Source organism: Triticum aestivum, chromosome 7A, assembly GCF_018294505.1.
Source record: "Triticum aestivum cultivar Chinese Spring chromosome 7A, IWGSC CS RefSeq v2.1, whole genome shotgun sequence".
In the NCBI taxonomy this organism is placed as follows: Eukaryota; Viridiplantae; Streptophyta; class Magnoliopsida; order Poales; family Poaceae; genus Triticum; species Triticum aestivum.
The window spans coordinates 248050225-248066934 of record NC_057812.1 but is presented as its reverse complement, the minus strand read 5'-3'; the positions used below and the strand labels follow the sequence as shown (position 1 = coordinate 248066934).

The following is a 16710-nucleotide window of genomic DNA, read 5'->3' as shown; positions in this document are numbered from 1 at the left end:
CCGGCACGGCAACAAGGGCGTGTGCGGTGCTAGATTTAGTGCAGGTCGGTTCGTATGGCCTTTCTCGTCGCAGAATTAGCTTGTGGCAGCCGCGACGAAAGAATCCAGTCTGACGAAACAAGGAAACGTGCGCCTAGTGCAAAGGATCACTTGTAGGCCGCAGCGACACATCGGGACATTGATATCGCTGTACGGTGACGCTGCGTTGTCCTTTTTCCATTGGCGGCTTCGATGCTAAAAGCCACTGTGAGATGTGCTTATGCTATGTTTTCATACAAGAGGAACATTGTTGCATCTCCGCGTGTTGAACGGAAGATACGCCGGCATGGCATGGCCCAGCCCCCCGAGACGCCACCGCGTGTCAGGCGGAAGCCGCCGAGCAGAGCACCACGCACGCGGCGCATGCTGCTGCCGAGCACCAGATTCCATCGGCATCTCGGCTTTCTCCCGCCAGTCAGCCTCAGCCTCAGGCCCTCAGCGCGGCGGTGGGAGAGCCCGGAGGCCGTGGCTGGCGCGGCGCGCACGCGTGGATCGATCGCGCCGCGATCCGAGGCCCGTCCACGCCGGCCGCGTACGTCGACATACCGTGAACGTGAAAGATTCTTCCCCATCGGAAGGGGGAGGATGATTATGCAGAGATGCATGATTTAGACCGCCCTGAATCCCTGCCTGTTCGTTCTGGCTGCAGCTTTGGCGGCCATGTTTCTTATAGACGGTTCGGTTACGCGCGGCACGGTTGGATGTTAACATCGGTCTAGACCAACCAATAAGGCCTTGTACAATTATAGGTGCTTAGAGAAATAAACCAGGCTTTTTTTAAGCACCAGTGTCTATTTGTACAGAATGGATGCTTAGCTAAGCGTCTCTCATGTAAAAATAAACACTGATGCTTCAGAAAAATTCGGTTTATTTTTTAAGCATCTCCCTAAACATCTATCATTGTACAAGGCCTAAATAGCACAGTACGTACGTTCCTTCAAAAGAAGACATGAATTTTCAAATACGTACTCCAGGAGTAGTACATTATCTGGACATGCGGACTACTCCGACAGGTCTCACTTTGCAGTTGGTAGGAACGTCTGGACTCAAGTTCCAACTCAATCTTTTTTTTGCTAGTGCTAGTGGATAGCACTAGTCCACAACATAAACGATTGATCATTGGAGCGAGTTCAGTGAGATTAGCCAAACCCAACATAGCCATAACTGCTCTTTATCCTCTACACCAGACTAGATGCATCTAAACTAATCCGCACCAAAGTTTGACCAAATCTGTCCGTCGCTAGGTAGGCAGTCCACCAGATTTGACCTAGCCTAACTGCTCATGCGGCGCCCCTCTCCAATCTTCCGCAACTTGCCAAATCACAAACCCAAGTTAGTTTTCTGTACGAACGCCAAATCTCCTAGACTTTTTAGCTTGCCAAGTTGGTTCCGCTTGCACTTGTGAGGCAGGCACTTGTGACTTGTCTCACCACAGCTTTCAGTTCGGTCGGTGGGTGCAGAGACTTCAGCGAGAGAGTTGAGCTGTGTTTCCTGAAAACATTCAGAGCTGAGGCCTGCAGCCTGAAGTGACCACCAAGCGTCAAGCGACTCTCATGGTCATATATCATGATCCATGGCATGCCATCGCAGAAGCTTTCAAGGCTTTGTGAAAGGTAGAAGCTGTCGCTGAGCCAGTACTACGTACGTAGAAGCAAAGTATCTGGCTTTCGGCAACTTGATACGTCCCGACTTCTCAACAGCAGGCAGCTTAGGTGGAGGGCGCTATCGAGTTCAGTATAGTCAACTCATTCTCGCAAATAAACAGGCTATTCACCAGTAGCAACTCACGCAATCTGCCTTTGCACTCTTTTATGTATATATAGAAAGTCCTTCCACATCACACGCACTCCTCCACACACACAAAAAAACAAGTAAAAAAAAAACTAACTACAGATTATTTTCTGTACCTACGCATTTCTTCTTTGGTTACATGAAGAATGGTGAGAGGCTGCATATGTACAGCGTTAACAGTGGAGCAGCTTCTCCCTGATTTCTGGTAAGCACACTATTACCTCACCCCTATACAAAACTGCTACATCAATCAAACAAGCAAGAGAAAATAGACTCAGTCTTACATGTTCCGCAGGCGGTGCAAGTCATGCACCTCTGAGGCGCCGAAATGCGCGTCGGAACGTTGCAGATGATTCGACTGGCTCTTTCTGGAAGAACGTTCCGTGGGGCCTTCGCTCGACGGAGCATCACCGGGCGGGGCGGCGATGGACAGTAGTCTGGCCGGCGGGGGTGGTGTGCTTGCTGCGCAGCAGTGCCGGACATTGATCCTGTGCGTAACGGTTTCGGTTGAGGTGCTGCCTGTCACATTGACCAGCAGAACAGCCTCCTTGTCTCTGGTCAGTTCGCACCATCCGCCTTGCACGACTCCGTCCACGAATTCTTCTTGCGTGTAGTAGTTCTCGTGATGCACGTTAACTTCCATTGTTTCTCCAGGCTCGATGAGACCGATGGACGGTTGGACCTGTATGGCATGGCACATAGGAGAGGGTTAGTGGTATGGCTGAAGCATGATGGAAGTAAAAATGAAATGAGATGGCAGAACAGCAGCAAAAGTTGGAGGATCAACGGTAGATTAGAGAACAGCCAGGCTAGCAGATGCCCATGCATGCACACATTGACAAAACTTGTCTCGCATTTTCAGAAAAGAGCCACCGAATGGAATTCTAAAGATGCAACCAAACTTGAACCTACCGCCATGCTTATTTTGGTACAATCTGATATAAGTTGTGTTTCATCTAATTTTTCGTTCCTGGAACTGAGAAACATCTGGTATAGTTCTCAGATAAGTTATCCATAGAGAAGGGTCCATCATACAAGTAAAGGAGAGGTTCCTTGATTCTCTTAATTTTGTTTTCTCTAGAATGAAAAAGAACATTATAGTATATTATGAACAACAGATGGAAAACAGTCAGTAACAACCAAAAGAATGACCAGTGATTGATCTTAGGACTCTAGGTGGAAATATGATAAGTACTTTTGTTTGTGACAGGAGAGTCACACTAAAGTAAGCTGATAGCAAAATACTAGTACGATGCAACCGATGCGGCAAAAGAAAGAAGCTTGTACGACTAAACAAAATCAAAACCAGGTAAATGCAAGAAAGCAACAACATAAATGTATTAACTATATCTTTATTCAAAACCGAAAGACACAAACTATAACCCATCAATACCTCAAGCCAATGTGGAAGGCCAAAGGATGCCCTTGGAATAAAATCAGTTTTTGTTCCGTCCTGCTTGCTTGTCGACTGCCCTTCACACAAGATTTCAAAAGTAGACTTTTTTGATCCACAGTTATTTGTTATTCGAAGAACAACAGTTTCTTCGTTTTCCAATATAATGTTGTTTGTGCTGATTATAGTGTCTGGAACATGATGGGATTCTTGAAGCAAACAATGTAGCTTTTCATTCGATTTGATTATTTTTCCATACTCCTGCCTTCTTATCAGCTCGTTCACTCTTGCAAGATCAACACTGAACGTACAGTTCACTGGTTTATGATCGCTATCTGTCACATCCATGCATGCTTCATATCTATCAAAATGTACAAGAAAAGCATGTTATATTGGAGCATGATTATAACTGAGAAGGGATAAGATGATGTAGATTCTCTCTATAAAAAGCATGATTATGTGTTGTAGAATCTTACGATGTAATTGCAGCAACAACAGGACACTCTAATGAGCATTCACGTATTGTTTCGGAGCGGCTATCTCGATACACTATTCTATCGCACCAAGCAGGTATTCTCTTCTTCTCACCCGAATCATACCCTACATCAGAATTGACAGAAATATTTTCAGTTGTAAAGCATTATCTGAATTTGATGTCAAGAAAAACTGAACTTTATTGCGGCGGAACATTTTAACCGAGCAAGAACTTTAAGTATGAGAAGAGGCAGTACCTGCAAGACCTGGTTGGTGTCTTTGGAATTTGTAAGTTGGAGGAAATCTGATAAAACCTTCACGCATTCCTTGAAACACGTTTCCTGCCTTCATTTCTGCTCGAAGTTGATCCCTTTCTCTAAGCCAATCGAAGCTCCTTTGCGAGACCATATCCCTTGCCTCGTCATAGGTGATACCGTAAAGTCGGTAGTTGAAATCACCAAGAAAAACAACCATATCAGCTTCTGCCAGCTCAGGTCTATCTTCATCAGGCTGATTCCCATTGGCCTGCCAGTAAGTCAATATCTATGCATAAGTATGCATCGTTGCAACTGAAGTAATCAAGGCTGGATATTATTCTACAAAACAGTTTAATGATTACATACATTCACTGCTTTATGCAATTGGACAGACGTATCAGAAGCTGTAGCAGAAACGGAAAAAAGTTATAGGCATCATATGCAGTAAAGTAATGCAAAAGAATACTTGAAAAGAGAAGGTGTGAGAATGGAAAACCTGCAGATCCATGAGATTTGTTAAAATTCATTGTCCGATAAATATGATCAAAGTCAGCATTGCGGCGAGTAACATTTTCTAGATGTGCGGCAAAATGATTGTTCACAAAACATATCCTGCGATCATAAACTCTCATTTTTAACCCAACACCACCCTGCAAGAACAATCAGCTGTCAATATGACAATATCACTAAAAATTGAACAGAAATATGGAGCGTTACTTTGACATAAGAATCACTAGATGATAAGCAACTAATGTTACTTGTTTTCTATCATTGACCAGTTGAGATAGTTTTTCTCTACAGATTTTTTTTAAGGAGGGTTGCCCTCCGGCCTCTGCATCAGTTGATGCACACAGCTGAATTTATTAAAACTGTGAGATGTAATCAATCTCCACACAAAATGACAAGCAATAGAACCCCGCGATAAAAGCCATGCAGTACCAAGTCTATTACTAGCTCAGGAGAATGCTGAGGTTATTTCTCGTCCAAGTATAACCGCCATCTGAACTCTTTGAACCTTATCACTCACTATAAAATTGTTTCTCCTTAGAACTTAGAAGAGCATATAACGAAAAAAATTGTATTTTGTGATCATATATTAGAGCATCCAAATAGTCCTGTCTAGATTGTCAGTTTATTAAAAAAAATCCAGCAGAAATATCCCAGTTATTCTATAGTAGATCCAAGGAGAAATCTTAGGATATTCAAGTGGTAATGCAAACATAAATTGATGGCTAAGCGATACCGAATGGAAGAGTTAATACACATTGTCAAGGTCATGTACCTTGTTGCCAATAGCACGTCCAAAGCCACATGGCACCGCAGCAGCATCAACATCACCAATATGTGGCTTAAGGTCTGTCCTTGCCCTTCAAATAAGCATAGATAACACAGAAGTGTGAATGCTCAAAACATAAAAATAAGTGGTAACAGAAATGTATTAGGCAGTATTAATAGACAATTTCATGACAAGCCAGTACCATGCAGCAATAAGTAATCCAGCCAACTGCCTCGAGCCAACTCGGTGGAAGGATATTCCTTCATCAAGTGTCTTGCCAATATTGTCTATCCACCACTGCCCATTGGCACTGCCCTCAAGCCCTACCTAAGGCCATAAGCAAGACAACTTGCATCAAACAGCCGCCTTACAGAACTTACACGTAAGAGCATTAGCAATGTAGCTGCCGTTGGGCAGATTTGCAAAATGGAACAGAAACAGAATAACAAGTAAATATATATTCACAAATAATGTCCAAAAGGAAAATTGTACTTAAGTTCTATTCCCTCTCAGTTCTCACACGTAATTTCTATAAGTTCTCCGTGGTAGCGTCATTGCATCAGAATACCGATGTAAAATTAAAAGCGAATCAAGTAAACTAAAATATACTGTTGTGACAACTGTGATAGAAAAGTATGCCAAGAAGAGTCACGCAGAAATGCAATATTCATCCCTAGTGGCTAAAAGAGAGTAAACAACAAGAAGAATAAGAATACGAACATAACGTAACACAAAAGGAGGACGTTTATGATACAATGTGGATGGTACAAAACAAATCCACCTAATGCTTGGATAATACAGAATCACAAATATGACAAAGAAATACTACCTCCCCCACCGTGCATTCCATAATAAGTTTGGTTCCGCATTTTAAGCAACTTACAAAACTGTAATCAATAATTGCTCAGTGCCATTTCTCTATATTATACTCCCATGGATTTTTGCAAGTGCAGTTGAGTTAGCATGGACTCTAAAGCCGAGCTTTGACCATTAATTTGTCTTACGATATGAAGCTGTTTTCAAGTTTGATCTATTAGTGACACTTTAGTGTGATTGGTACATAGTTGGACTGATGGGTAGTCAAGAAGTACAAAAATCAAATCTCAAAATATGTGGGTCACCTTATAAATATTATCAAGAGGCTTACTATTTATATTTTGGAACAAAGCAAGAGTCAAACAGTTCTATTTTGAAACAGAGGAATAATAGTTCCTAAGTATACCATCAGTAAAGGAACATATTGGCAGTTTTAACTATACAATGCAAATGTAAAATACTAATGCAGAAACATAATTTTTTGTAGGTTATCTTCCGTGCTACAGGATGGATCCGTACATGGTTGTTACTACACCATGCGGAAGTGCGGGCGCTTATGGGAGATGGCAGCACAGGATACATACAACCGGTTTGGATGGCGGTCCAATAGTAGGCTATGTGTGTGTGTGTGTGTGTGTGTGTGTGTGTATTTCTGTTGGTTTTAGCTTTATTTTTATTTTGGCAATTTTATACTTCACCACTGGAGCTTCTTACAAGGATTTTAATAAATTTATGGCTGTGTGCATTGCAATGATGTAGAAGCTGGGCGATATCCTCCTTTTTAAAAAACCCATTTGCATGCATTAACAGTATAACTTTACCTCTACTTGATCTTTGAGGAACAAAACAAGAAAAGGTGAAGTGAATGGTTTGGTCAACTATCTTACACTTTCTTTAGCCGCAGCCATGGCAAGAACTCCAGCACCCATCTCAACCTCTTGCAGGCCAACCACCACCAATCCAACATCAGATGATGCAGTATCCAACCATGACCAAAGCGATTCAGGTGATGCTTTCTCCTGCGCAACATTCCAAGTTCCAACCAGCATCTTAATGTTCTCTACCCTTGTATAGGACAACTCCCTCTTCGCCAATTCCGTCCGCAGAATATCATCCAGAGGCCCAGGAGAAGTTAGAGGCCATCCTCGAATACCACCATGATGGGCTAGAGTAAAGATGTAAGAACCACCAATGGCCATCTGAATGACTGGACGGCTATGTCCGGTCCATCCTCCCAGAGGGTTACCTTCAACATCCATGACTTGAACAGTACCACTGGCATAGCCCACCCACACCCTTTCTCCGAGTGCCTTTATGCATTGAACAGAAGAATTATGATAACTGAACTCTTTTAGCCAATTCCCATTTCCATCCCACATAATAATCGAGCCATCTGTGCAACCTGACCAAATTGCTCCATCCATTGCTTGAGCCACTGTTTCTGTTCGACGGTTATCTTCAACGAACGTTCCTTTAGTTGCAACTCTGCGTACAGCACCGCCAGCCCCAATCAAGGCATTCCAAGATTTCTGTAAAAAGGTGACAGAGCCTTGGTTTTTCTCTTTCTTTGTGGGTTTTACCTTGATTTCTTCCTCTATAAATTGTTCTGGCATCACTAGTGGCTCTAGACGAGCTGACTCCACTTGGCCGTCCATGCCAAATACTTTTAACAACTCCCTTGTCCGAGCATCCCTACACAAAGCATATCAAACAATTAGTTCCAATCGGCCATGAGTTAATGAAGTTGAGAAACTGATGTGATGGCATTTATATTTAGAATCGTACCAAAGAGCAAACGTCATGCTAGTTAGACTCCAAACTTTCGCTCGACAATGGTCCGCAAGCATGTGTTTCACATCAGTAGTGGGCAAAGAGAACATGTTACCAACTGTGACATAGTTCTTAAGGTCAATATACGCATTTTCGACCAGACAAGAAGCCATATATTTTTCTTCTGGTGTTAGTGAGAGGGACTTAGCAATGACATCCCAGGGCCATGCCTTTATAACACCTCCTTCGGTGCCTGACCATATTTCACCTGTTTCCAAGAGATTGAAATGAAACATATCAATTTGGGATAAATTTTCACTCCTTTTTAGTTCAAATTTGGATTATCAACTCTTATCTGCAACAAGAGAGGTGCATGAATGCCAAAACTTGTAACGCAGCCTAGTGATTCAGATATCAATGCCTCGACAATGCTTGATTCAAGTCGGAAGAGGCCAGAAAGGAAAACTGATAATTTAGTTTTGATGTGAAATAAACTGCATAACTGAACTAATAATACTAAAATATTCCCTATATATATATATATATATATATATATATAGGTTTCAGAGTAGTCAATCAAGATTCAAGAGTCATATCCGGCACAACAAAAATCAAGAAACATATGAATCTACAGTTAACGAATACTTGACTTAGCTTATTGGAATCAGTTATTTAGGAGAGAGCTGAACATTCACAAGCTAGTTCTTTTCAGAAGATGGAAGAGGAACTGGAGGATAAATGAGTGAGTGACTGGGTGAAATTCTTCGCTTTTCAGTTGTAATAAAGGCTTACTTTCGTCAGCTTAATTCTGTTATCTATTCACTGTTATTACACTGGTTTTCTCAGGTTGTAGCAAGAGCGAGGCACTAGGTGCGCCTTAACCAGGCTGTGATATCATGCTTGCTTTAATTTTCTGTAAATAACCTGATTGATGATTAACATCAACGTGGTTGTACATGCTTGTTCCATTATTATGACAAAAAAATATAGAACCAGGATGTCCATCAGTATGGGAAAAAGCTAATTTTATTCTTTAGAAAGGCCAACTCTACCGTCCAAAACTTCTCCAGCCTAAAGTAAAAAAGGTGTAAATGTGCCAAAAGTGATATTGCCAAGATATCACTCGGTAGTGATGTAAAATTAGCTAATCTGACCATTTCGAATCGGCTAAATTGAACATTCCAGTTATCTTCGTGCCTTTCAGCATCGTGCCATTGTCGGATTGTGCTCATTTGCTCAAAGCTGTCAATGAAAACCAAAATTGCTAGGGGTGAACAAGGAAGCGAGCTTCTCACCGTATGATGTGACAACCATGGAGAGCACCGGGGTGCGGCTGTGCGCCTGCCACGACAGGCCCTCCTTGAACATGGGCGCATTCTCGCCACCGTCTGATGCAGCTGCCGGCGCCGTGGCGAGGTCCATGCGCCACGACCGGATCCTCCCGTCCTTGTGACCCGTCCACACGAGCTTGTTCGCGCTGTCCACCGCGACGCAGAGCGCCGGCGGCGTGGGCACGGACTCCGTGAACGGCGCGGTCTCCTCGTCTCCCCGGCGCGCTCCCGCGACGCTCCCGGCGAACAGCTCGTCGAGGCCCCAAACCCGAACCCCGGACTCGGCTCCTGCCCAGAGCTGGCGAAGCTGCGGCTCGCACGCGAGCGTCCGCAGGAAGGAGCACACCTGCGTCTCCCGCGGCGGGTGGGGCCGCACCTCGAGCGCCGGCGGGCGGCCAGGGTGCATGGCCGCGCGCAGCGGCACGCGGAAGATGCCCTCGGCCCCGCCCGCGCCGACGAACTCCGGCAGCGCGCCCCTGCCGCCCGCGCCCCCGTGCTCCGACGTCGCCACGGCCCGCTCCAGCGTCACCGCGCCGCCGGCACCGCCGCTGAAGGAGGCCGCGTGCAAGTAGATGGACTCGCCGCCGCGGCTGTGGTGGTGGTGAGGCGGGAGCTGGTGGGGGTACGACACGCTGCGCGCGGGGTCGTGGCGGTGCGCCGAGGCGGAGGCGATGGGGTCATCATCGAGGCTGTGCGAGCTGAGCGCGGCGTGGCACGCGTGCGCCGCCTGCGCCACCGCGTCCCGCGCCAGCGGCTGGCTGTAGGATATCCCCTTGCGCTGCGGCGCCCGCCCCCGCTCGTCGTCGGGCTCCATGACCTCGCGTCCGCGCGCGCGCTCCTGGTCCGGCGGCGATTCGAGCTCGGGCGCGCCCGTGAGGCGGAGACGGCGGGAGAGGAGGCCTGGACGGAGACAGGAGCGGAAGGGGGAGCGCCGCGCCGCGCCGTGGAGGCAAGGGAAGTCCGGAGGGGAGCTGGTGTGACAGTGTGCGGGAAGGCTGTTTGTTTCTGGTTATATGGGTGGATGCCTCGTGGACCGGGACCATGGGGAGGCACCGGCCGTGGCAGTGGGAAAGTGGGGGGCGTGGGGAAGCTCCTCCTCGCCGTGATGTTGGAAGCGGCCCGAAGAGGGAGGTTGGTGCTGCCCTGAAAGCTACGGCTTTCCCAAATGGATCAGGGTCAACTGTGTTGGGAAACGAGAATTCTTGCAGGGGATTGACAAATTGTTTTGGTGTGCAACTGACGACAGCCGTTCGTTTAGCTCTATTCGCTACTCCTACTCGGGCTGCTGATTTTCTTCCCCATCTGTCCGCATACAGGGGCATCAATCCGCGAACACGAATGTGAAAGGCCGTCATCTGGTGTTAGCCGCATACATTTCAAATTCTTTTTTAACAAAGCGGATGAAATTCATGCAAATTCGGTCGGATATCATATAAACATGAAGGATTTCATACAAATCATGCAGAAACGGTTATGTTTTAAGCATATTTTCAACTAAAAACAAAACCGGACTAGTCTACGACCGACGCGACGGGATTCCAAAGACATCTCCATAACCCGTAGCGGTGAGCCTCGGAGGTATATGCTTCAGCGCAAAGGACAGCTTGTTTCCCCACCGCTCATCGGAATGGAACCTGTTGAATATATGAGCAAATTACTACGAGATTTAATCCGAATAAACAAAAGATAAATCATGACAGCACTAGCAGAGATTGAACTAATCATGCGAAGTAGCGTACTAGATGAACAGATCACATATAGGGCACATACTAGAAACATGAATTCTACCACAATCTCGAACAAGAAGGATAGAATTACATACGATGCAACGGGAGCAGCACCGCCGGTGTTGATGTTGTCGCCCATGTCATTGAGGATGAGATTGCCGAGGTCGGGGAAGAAGTCGTCGTTAGCGAAGTTGTCGCTGCCAGCAGTCGCGCAAGTGCGCTTCCCAAAAATCTGATCGCCCCTCTCTCGTACAGGATTACGAGAGGCGGGGTTTCGGAGGCCTGTTGCCCCTTGTCGCGGTGCACGCCGACTATATAGTGCGGGCCGGGTAGGTCGTGGGAGTAAACCCCACGTCCGAGTCGCGATCCAAAAGAATCGGAAACGGTTCAGTAATTAAGGCGTCCGTTAATTATTAATTAATGACTCATTATTTTTTCCCGAGCAACAAAAATATAGACAACATGCATAGCTCTGCCCTCGGCTCGGCTCAATCCCGCAATTCGCGGCGCGGCGCGGCACGTCGTGACGAGGCGTGGCGTGGCGAGCGAGGAGGAGGAGCACGCGTGCAGGTCTCATCTTCTCATGCTCATACAAGTGGTAGAAGAGCTCGCCTTATAAAGAGGTGCAAATCTCACTCATCTTCCGGGATGGGACTAAATTTTAATCTCACTCACACCACTCACATGTGTGCATGAATGGGCCAAGAGAATTTCAGAATTTTAGTTGGGCTTTGGGCCAAAAGCCCACTAGCAAATTCGAACAATTCTCCACAAACTCTCATTATCACATCTCATCATTTAGTTTCAAAATATTGTTTATATACCGATGCTTAGTGGAGACTGTGAAGTTGAACTTTCACTTAGAGTTTTATGCTACACTAGATCACAACTTGAATAGTGGACTATGCCTTGAACTACAAGTTTTCTACGAGACTAGTTTCACACATTCTTGATCGATACCGGGCTGCCGCAAGATTTCCTCACGGGTGGAGCGTATACGTCATACTCCAGGGCCTTTCATGAATTTATTAAAGAACACCCAATTCTCACATACTGCGACGTTAATAGTCAAATTCATATAGGTGTGTTCCTCAGGAGATGCTCTGCACGACAACATCTTTGCTTATTCAAATAAGCCACTTGGAACACATTAAGATAAATATCAACATGTCATGCAGATCACGAGAGTATTGCATCTTCACGGAGTGGGATAATTAAAATAGGGATATCTCCTCTCAACTGACCAACAACTTGTCTCCCAGTTCTACTTCACGGGATCTCCGATCACATAGAGTGGGTTACCACTATGCACAACTCATGCGGTGGGTCTCAAACCCATCTCCATCGATACATTATCTATCACATTACGTGATAGACCCTTTGTGAAGGGATCTGCCAAATTTTTCGATATTTGGATATAATCCAACGTAATAACTCCAGAATTCCTCAATTTTCTGACAGATTTTAGTCTCCTCTTCACATGCCTTGAGGACTTCACATTGTTCTTAGAACTGTTTTTCTTGACGATCACAGTTTAATTATCACAGTTCATCAGGATAGGGGTATTGGTTTTTCAACCATAGGTAAGTCCATCAAGAGCTCATGAAGCCACTCTGCTTCAACAGTGGCAGTGTCTAATGTTGTGAGTTCTGCTTCCATAGTTGACCTCGTTAAGATGGTCTGCTTGCAAGACTTTCAGGAAACAGCGCCACCACCAAGTGTAAAAACATAACCACTTGTGGCCTTAATCTCATCAGCATCGGATATCCAGTTTGAGTCACTATAACCCTCCAGTACCCTTGGATACCCGGTGTAGTGAATCCCATAGCTCGTAGTGCCTTTCAAGTAGCGCATAACTCTCTCAAGCGCATGCCAATGATCATCTCCCGGTTTTGACACAAACCGACTCAGCTTGCTCACAACAAAAAAGATGTCAGGCCTTGAGGCACTCGCCAAATATATAAGCGAGCCAATAATCTAAGAATAACTTAGTTGATCTCTAGCAATCCATCGATTCTTCGAAGCAACACACTAGCATCATATGGAGTTGGAGAAGGCGTGCAGTCGATATACCCAAAACGATTGAACATCTTTTCCACATAGTGACACTAAAGCGGTGTGATCCCACCATTATCATCTCTCAACAGCTTGATGTTTAAGATAACATCAGCTACTCCTAGATCCTTCATCTCAAAACGGCGAGATAAGAAATCCTTAACCTCCTTGATTAGATCAAGTTTGGTTCCAAAGATCAGCATGTCATCGACATACAGACAAAGAATAACTCCTTCGCTCCCACCATGGCAATAGTACACACACTTGTCACCATCGTTTACTACAAAGCCGACATCAGTTAATGTTCTTCCGAATTTCTCATGCCACTCCTTAGGAGCTTGTTTAAGGCCATATAAAGACTTTAATAACTTGCACACCTTTCCTTCCTGACTAGGTACTACAAAACCATCTGGCTGATCCATGTAAATTTCCTCCTTCAACTCTCCATCGAGGAAAGCCGTCTTAACGTCCATTTGATGAACGAGAAAACCATGTGAGGCAGCCAGTGATAGTAGCACCCAAATTGTGGCCAGTCTAGCCACGGGTGAGTAAGTATCAAAGAAGTCTTCACCTTCTTTCTGGGTATAACCCTTAGCCACAAGTTGTGCCTTGTACTTTTCAATCATAACATCAGGTCTAAACTTCTTCTTGAACACCCACTTACATCCTATAGGTTTGCACCCATAAGGACGATCAGTGATCTCCCAGGTTTCATTAGCTAAGATGGAATCCATCTCGCTACGAATAGCTTCCTTCCAGTAGTCAGCATCAGGAGATGCATAGGCTTCTGAAATAGTCTTGGGTGTGTCATCCACGAGGTACACAATGAAATCATCACCAAAGGACTTTGCAATCCTTTGTCTCTTACTCCTCACAGGATTTCCATTGTCACCCTCAACAGGATTCTCAATGTGTTCCATCGCAATGGTGGGTTCAGGAATTACAGCGAATTCCTCACTAGATGAAGTAGGTATCTCCTGATTTGATGAACTCGACATATCATTCATAGGAAATATGTCCTCAAAGAAAGTTGCATCATTTGACTCCATAATTGTACCAACATGCATGTCGGATACCTCAGATATTATTATCAAAAATCTATAACCAATGCTATGAAAAGCATAGCCCAGAAGAACACAATCCATGGTTTTTGGTCCAAGCTTGTGCTTCTTGGGAATTGGTATATTGAGTTTTGCCAAACAACCCCAAGTACGTAGGTAAGAGAGTTTCAACCTTTTCCTTTCACATTCCTCAAATGGAGTCATGGTCTTATGCTTTGTGGGAACTCGATTTAGTACATGACACGCAGTCATTAGCGCCTCCCCCCACTATTCCTTGGAGAGACCCGATGTGTCTAACATGATGTTAACCATATCAGTTAGAGTTCGATTCTTTCTTTCGGCTACTCCATTTGACTGAGGTGAGTAGGGAGGCGTCCTCTCATGGATTATACCATGTTCCACACAAAACAAATCAAATTCATTGGAAAAATACTCTCCACCACAATCAGACCTAAGCCGTTTAATTTTTTGATCAAGTTGGTTCTCTGCCTCAGCTTTATAGTTTTTGAAGAAAGTTAAAGCCTCATCTTTTGATTTCAGAAGATACACATAATAATATCTAGTGGAGTTATCAATCAACATCATGAAATATCTCTTTCCACCTTTTGCCAACACGCCATTCATCTCACAGAGATCCGAATGTATAAGCTCTAGTGGCGCCAAGTCTCTTGCCTCTGCAGCCTTATGGGACTTGCGAGGTTGCTTAGCTTGCACACATACTTGGCACTTGGAGCCTTTGACAGTAGATATTTTCATAATTAAATACATATTGGCTAGCCGCGTCATGCAACCAAAGTTACTGTGACAAAGTCATGAATGCCAAATGTCAGACTCATTATTGTGGCAAACATTATTAATAACTTTAGTGCAAATATCTGACGAAGACAGGCGAAACAAGCCTCCGTTCTCATAGCCTTTTCCAACAAATTGTCCATACTTAGAAATTACAACTTCATTGGACTCGAAAACCAACTTAAAAAACCATGTCGACATAAATGGGAACCCCTAACGAGATTTTTATTGATGGACGACACATGATGAACATTCTTCAGATGCACGGTCTTCCCCGAAGTAAACTTCAGATCGACCGTACCGACACCTCGAACGGTGGCATGTGACTCGTTCCCCATCAGCACGAGAGAAAGTCCATGTGACCTGGTAAGAAGAAAACATGGAGGCGTCACCACAAACATGTACATTGGGGCACCGGTGTCAATTAACCAATCAGGAGATTGAAATACTGAAAGGATGGTAGGAAGAATACTGTACCCATATTCCTTCATATCAGTATCACCGATGACAACATTAGCGTACTTTCCGCTCTTCTCATGTTCGCGCTCCTCAAAGCGATTAGGACACTTCGGAGCCCAGTGATTAGGATCACCGCAGACATGGCAAAGTCCCCCCTTCTTATGAGAATTCTTCTTGAAGTTGGTAGAATGTGACGGCTTGTTCTTTGTATCAAACTTGCCTTTGCCCTGAGTTTTGTTCTTGTTGTTTTTGAACTTGTTGGGCTGGAAGTTCTTCTTCTGTACCATGTGGGCACTAGAAGCTCCCTCGGCAACTCGAGCACGTGTGTCCTTTTCTCTCGCCTTCTCTTCAACATCAAGAGTACCAATGAGATCCGCAACGGAAAACTCCTGTCTCTTGTGTTTTAGGGAAGTAGCAAAATTGTTCCACAAAGGTGGAAGCTTGGCAATGATGCCTCCAGCAGCACACACTTGAAGTACTCGAGTTCCTTTGTGAGCGATTGTATCTCATGAGCCTACTGGACAACAGAACGCTCATCCGTCATCTTGTAGTCATAGAATTGCTCCATGACATACAACTCGCTGCCAGCGTCCGAGGCCCCAAACTCGGCCTCGAGCGCAGCCCACATGTCCTTGCTGTTGTCAAACGACATATACAAATCCATAATGGAAATGTTAAGAACACTCAGAAGGGCGCCTTTAAAGAGAGTATCAATCTTCTCAAAAGCTTCCTATTGTGCAGGATTAAGATCGCCCTCGGGCTTGCCCTTGGTGGCATCATAGCAGTACATGGTCTGGAACCAGTAAGAAGGTCTCGTGCGCCACCTCTTTTATTGCACCCCTTTAAAGGTAGGCAGCTTCAGATGCGCAGCAAAACCACTCGGAGTAAATTGACTACGATCAGGTTTTTGGATTGTTGAATATATGAGCAAATTACTACGAGATTTAATCTGAATAAACAGAAGATAAATCATGATAGCACTAGCAGAGATTAAACTAATCATGCGAACTAGCATGGTAGATGAACATATCACATCTAGGGCACATACTAGAAACATGAATTCTACCACGATCTCGAACAAGAAGGATAAAATCACATACGGTGCAGCGGGAGCAGCACCGCCGGCGTTGATGTTGTCGCCCATGTCGTTGAGGATGAGATTGCCGAGGTCATGGAAGAAGTCATCGTTGGCGAAGTCTTTGCTGCCAGCAGCCGCACGAGTGCGCTCCCCAAAAACCTGATCGCCCCTCTTCCGTACAGGATCGCGAGAGGCGGGGTTCCGGGGGCCTACTGTCCCTTCTCGCGGTGCACGTCGAAAGGAGGGATGAAGAAGACTTGCGTGGCCACACAATGATCTGGAATGGTGGTGCGAAATAATACGATGCAACGACGGCTAGGGTAGACGTCTGCCTGACTATATAGTGCGGGCCGGGTAGGTCGTGGGTGTAAACCCCACGTTCGAGTCGCGA

The 16710-nt window shown here is 45.2% G+C and overlaps 1 protein-coding gene across 1 annotated transcript; it reads right to left on the bottom strand.

The window, feature by feature from the left end:
* Nucleotides 1–1823: 1823 nt before the first annotated feature.
* LOC123151578 (type II inositol polyphosphate 5-phosphatase 15) lies at nt 1824–10227 on the bottom strand. The gene is made up of 11 exons (XM_044571260.1): nt 9112–10227; nt 7832–8084; nt 6934–7738; nt 5433–5557; nt 5237–5321; nt 4451–4604; nt 4321–4358; nt 3955–4222; nt 3700–3823; nt 3224–3584; nt 1824–2512 (listed from the first exon to the last, which is right to left on the bottom strand). Exons 1-11 carry the CDS (start codon nt 9959–9961, stop codon nt 2111–2113), a joined length of 3465 nt encoding a protein of 1154 aa, XP_044427195.1. The 5' UTR covers nt 9962–10227; the 3' UTR covers nt 1824–2110.
* Nucleotides 10228–16710: the final 6483 nt, after the last annotated feature.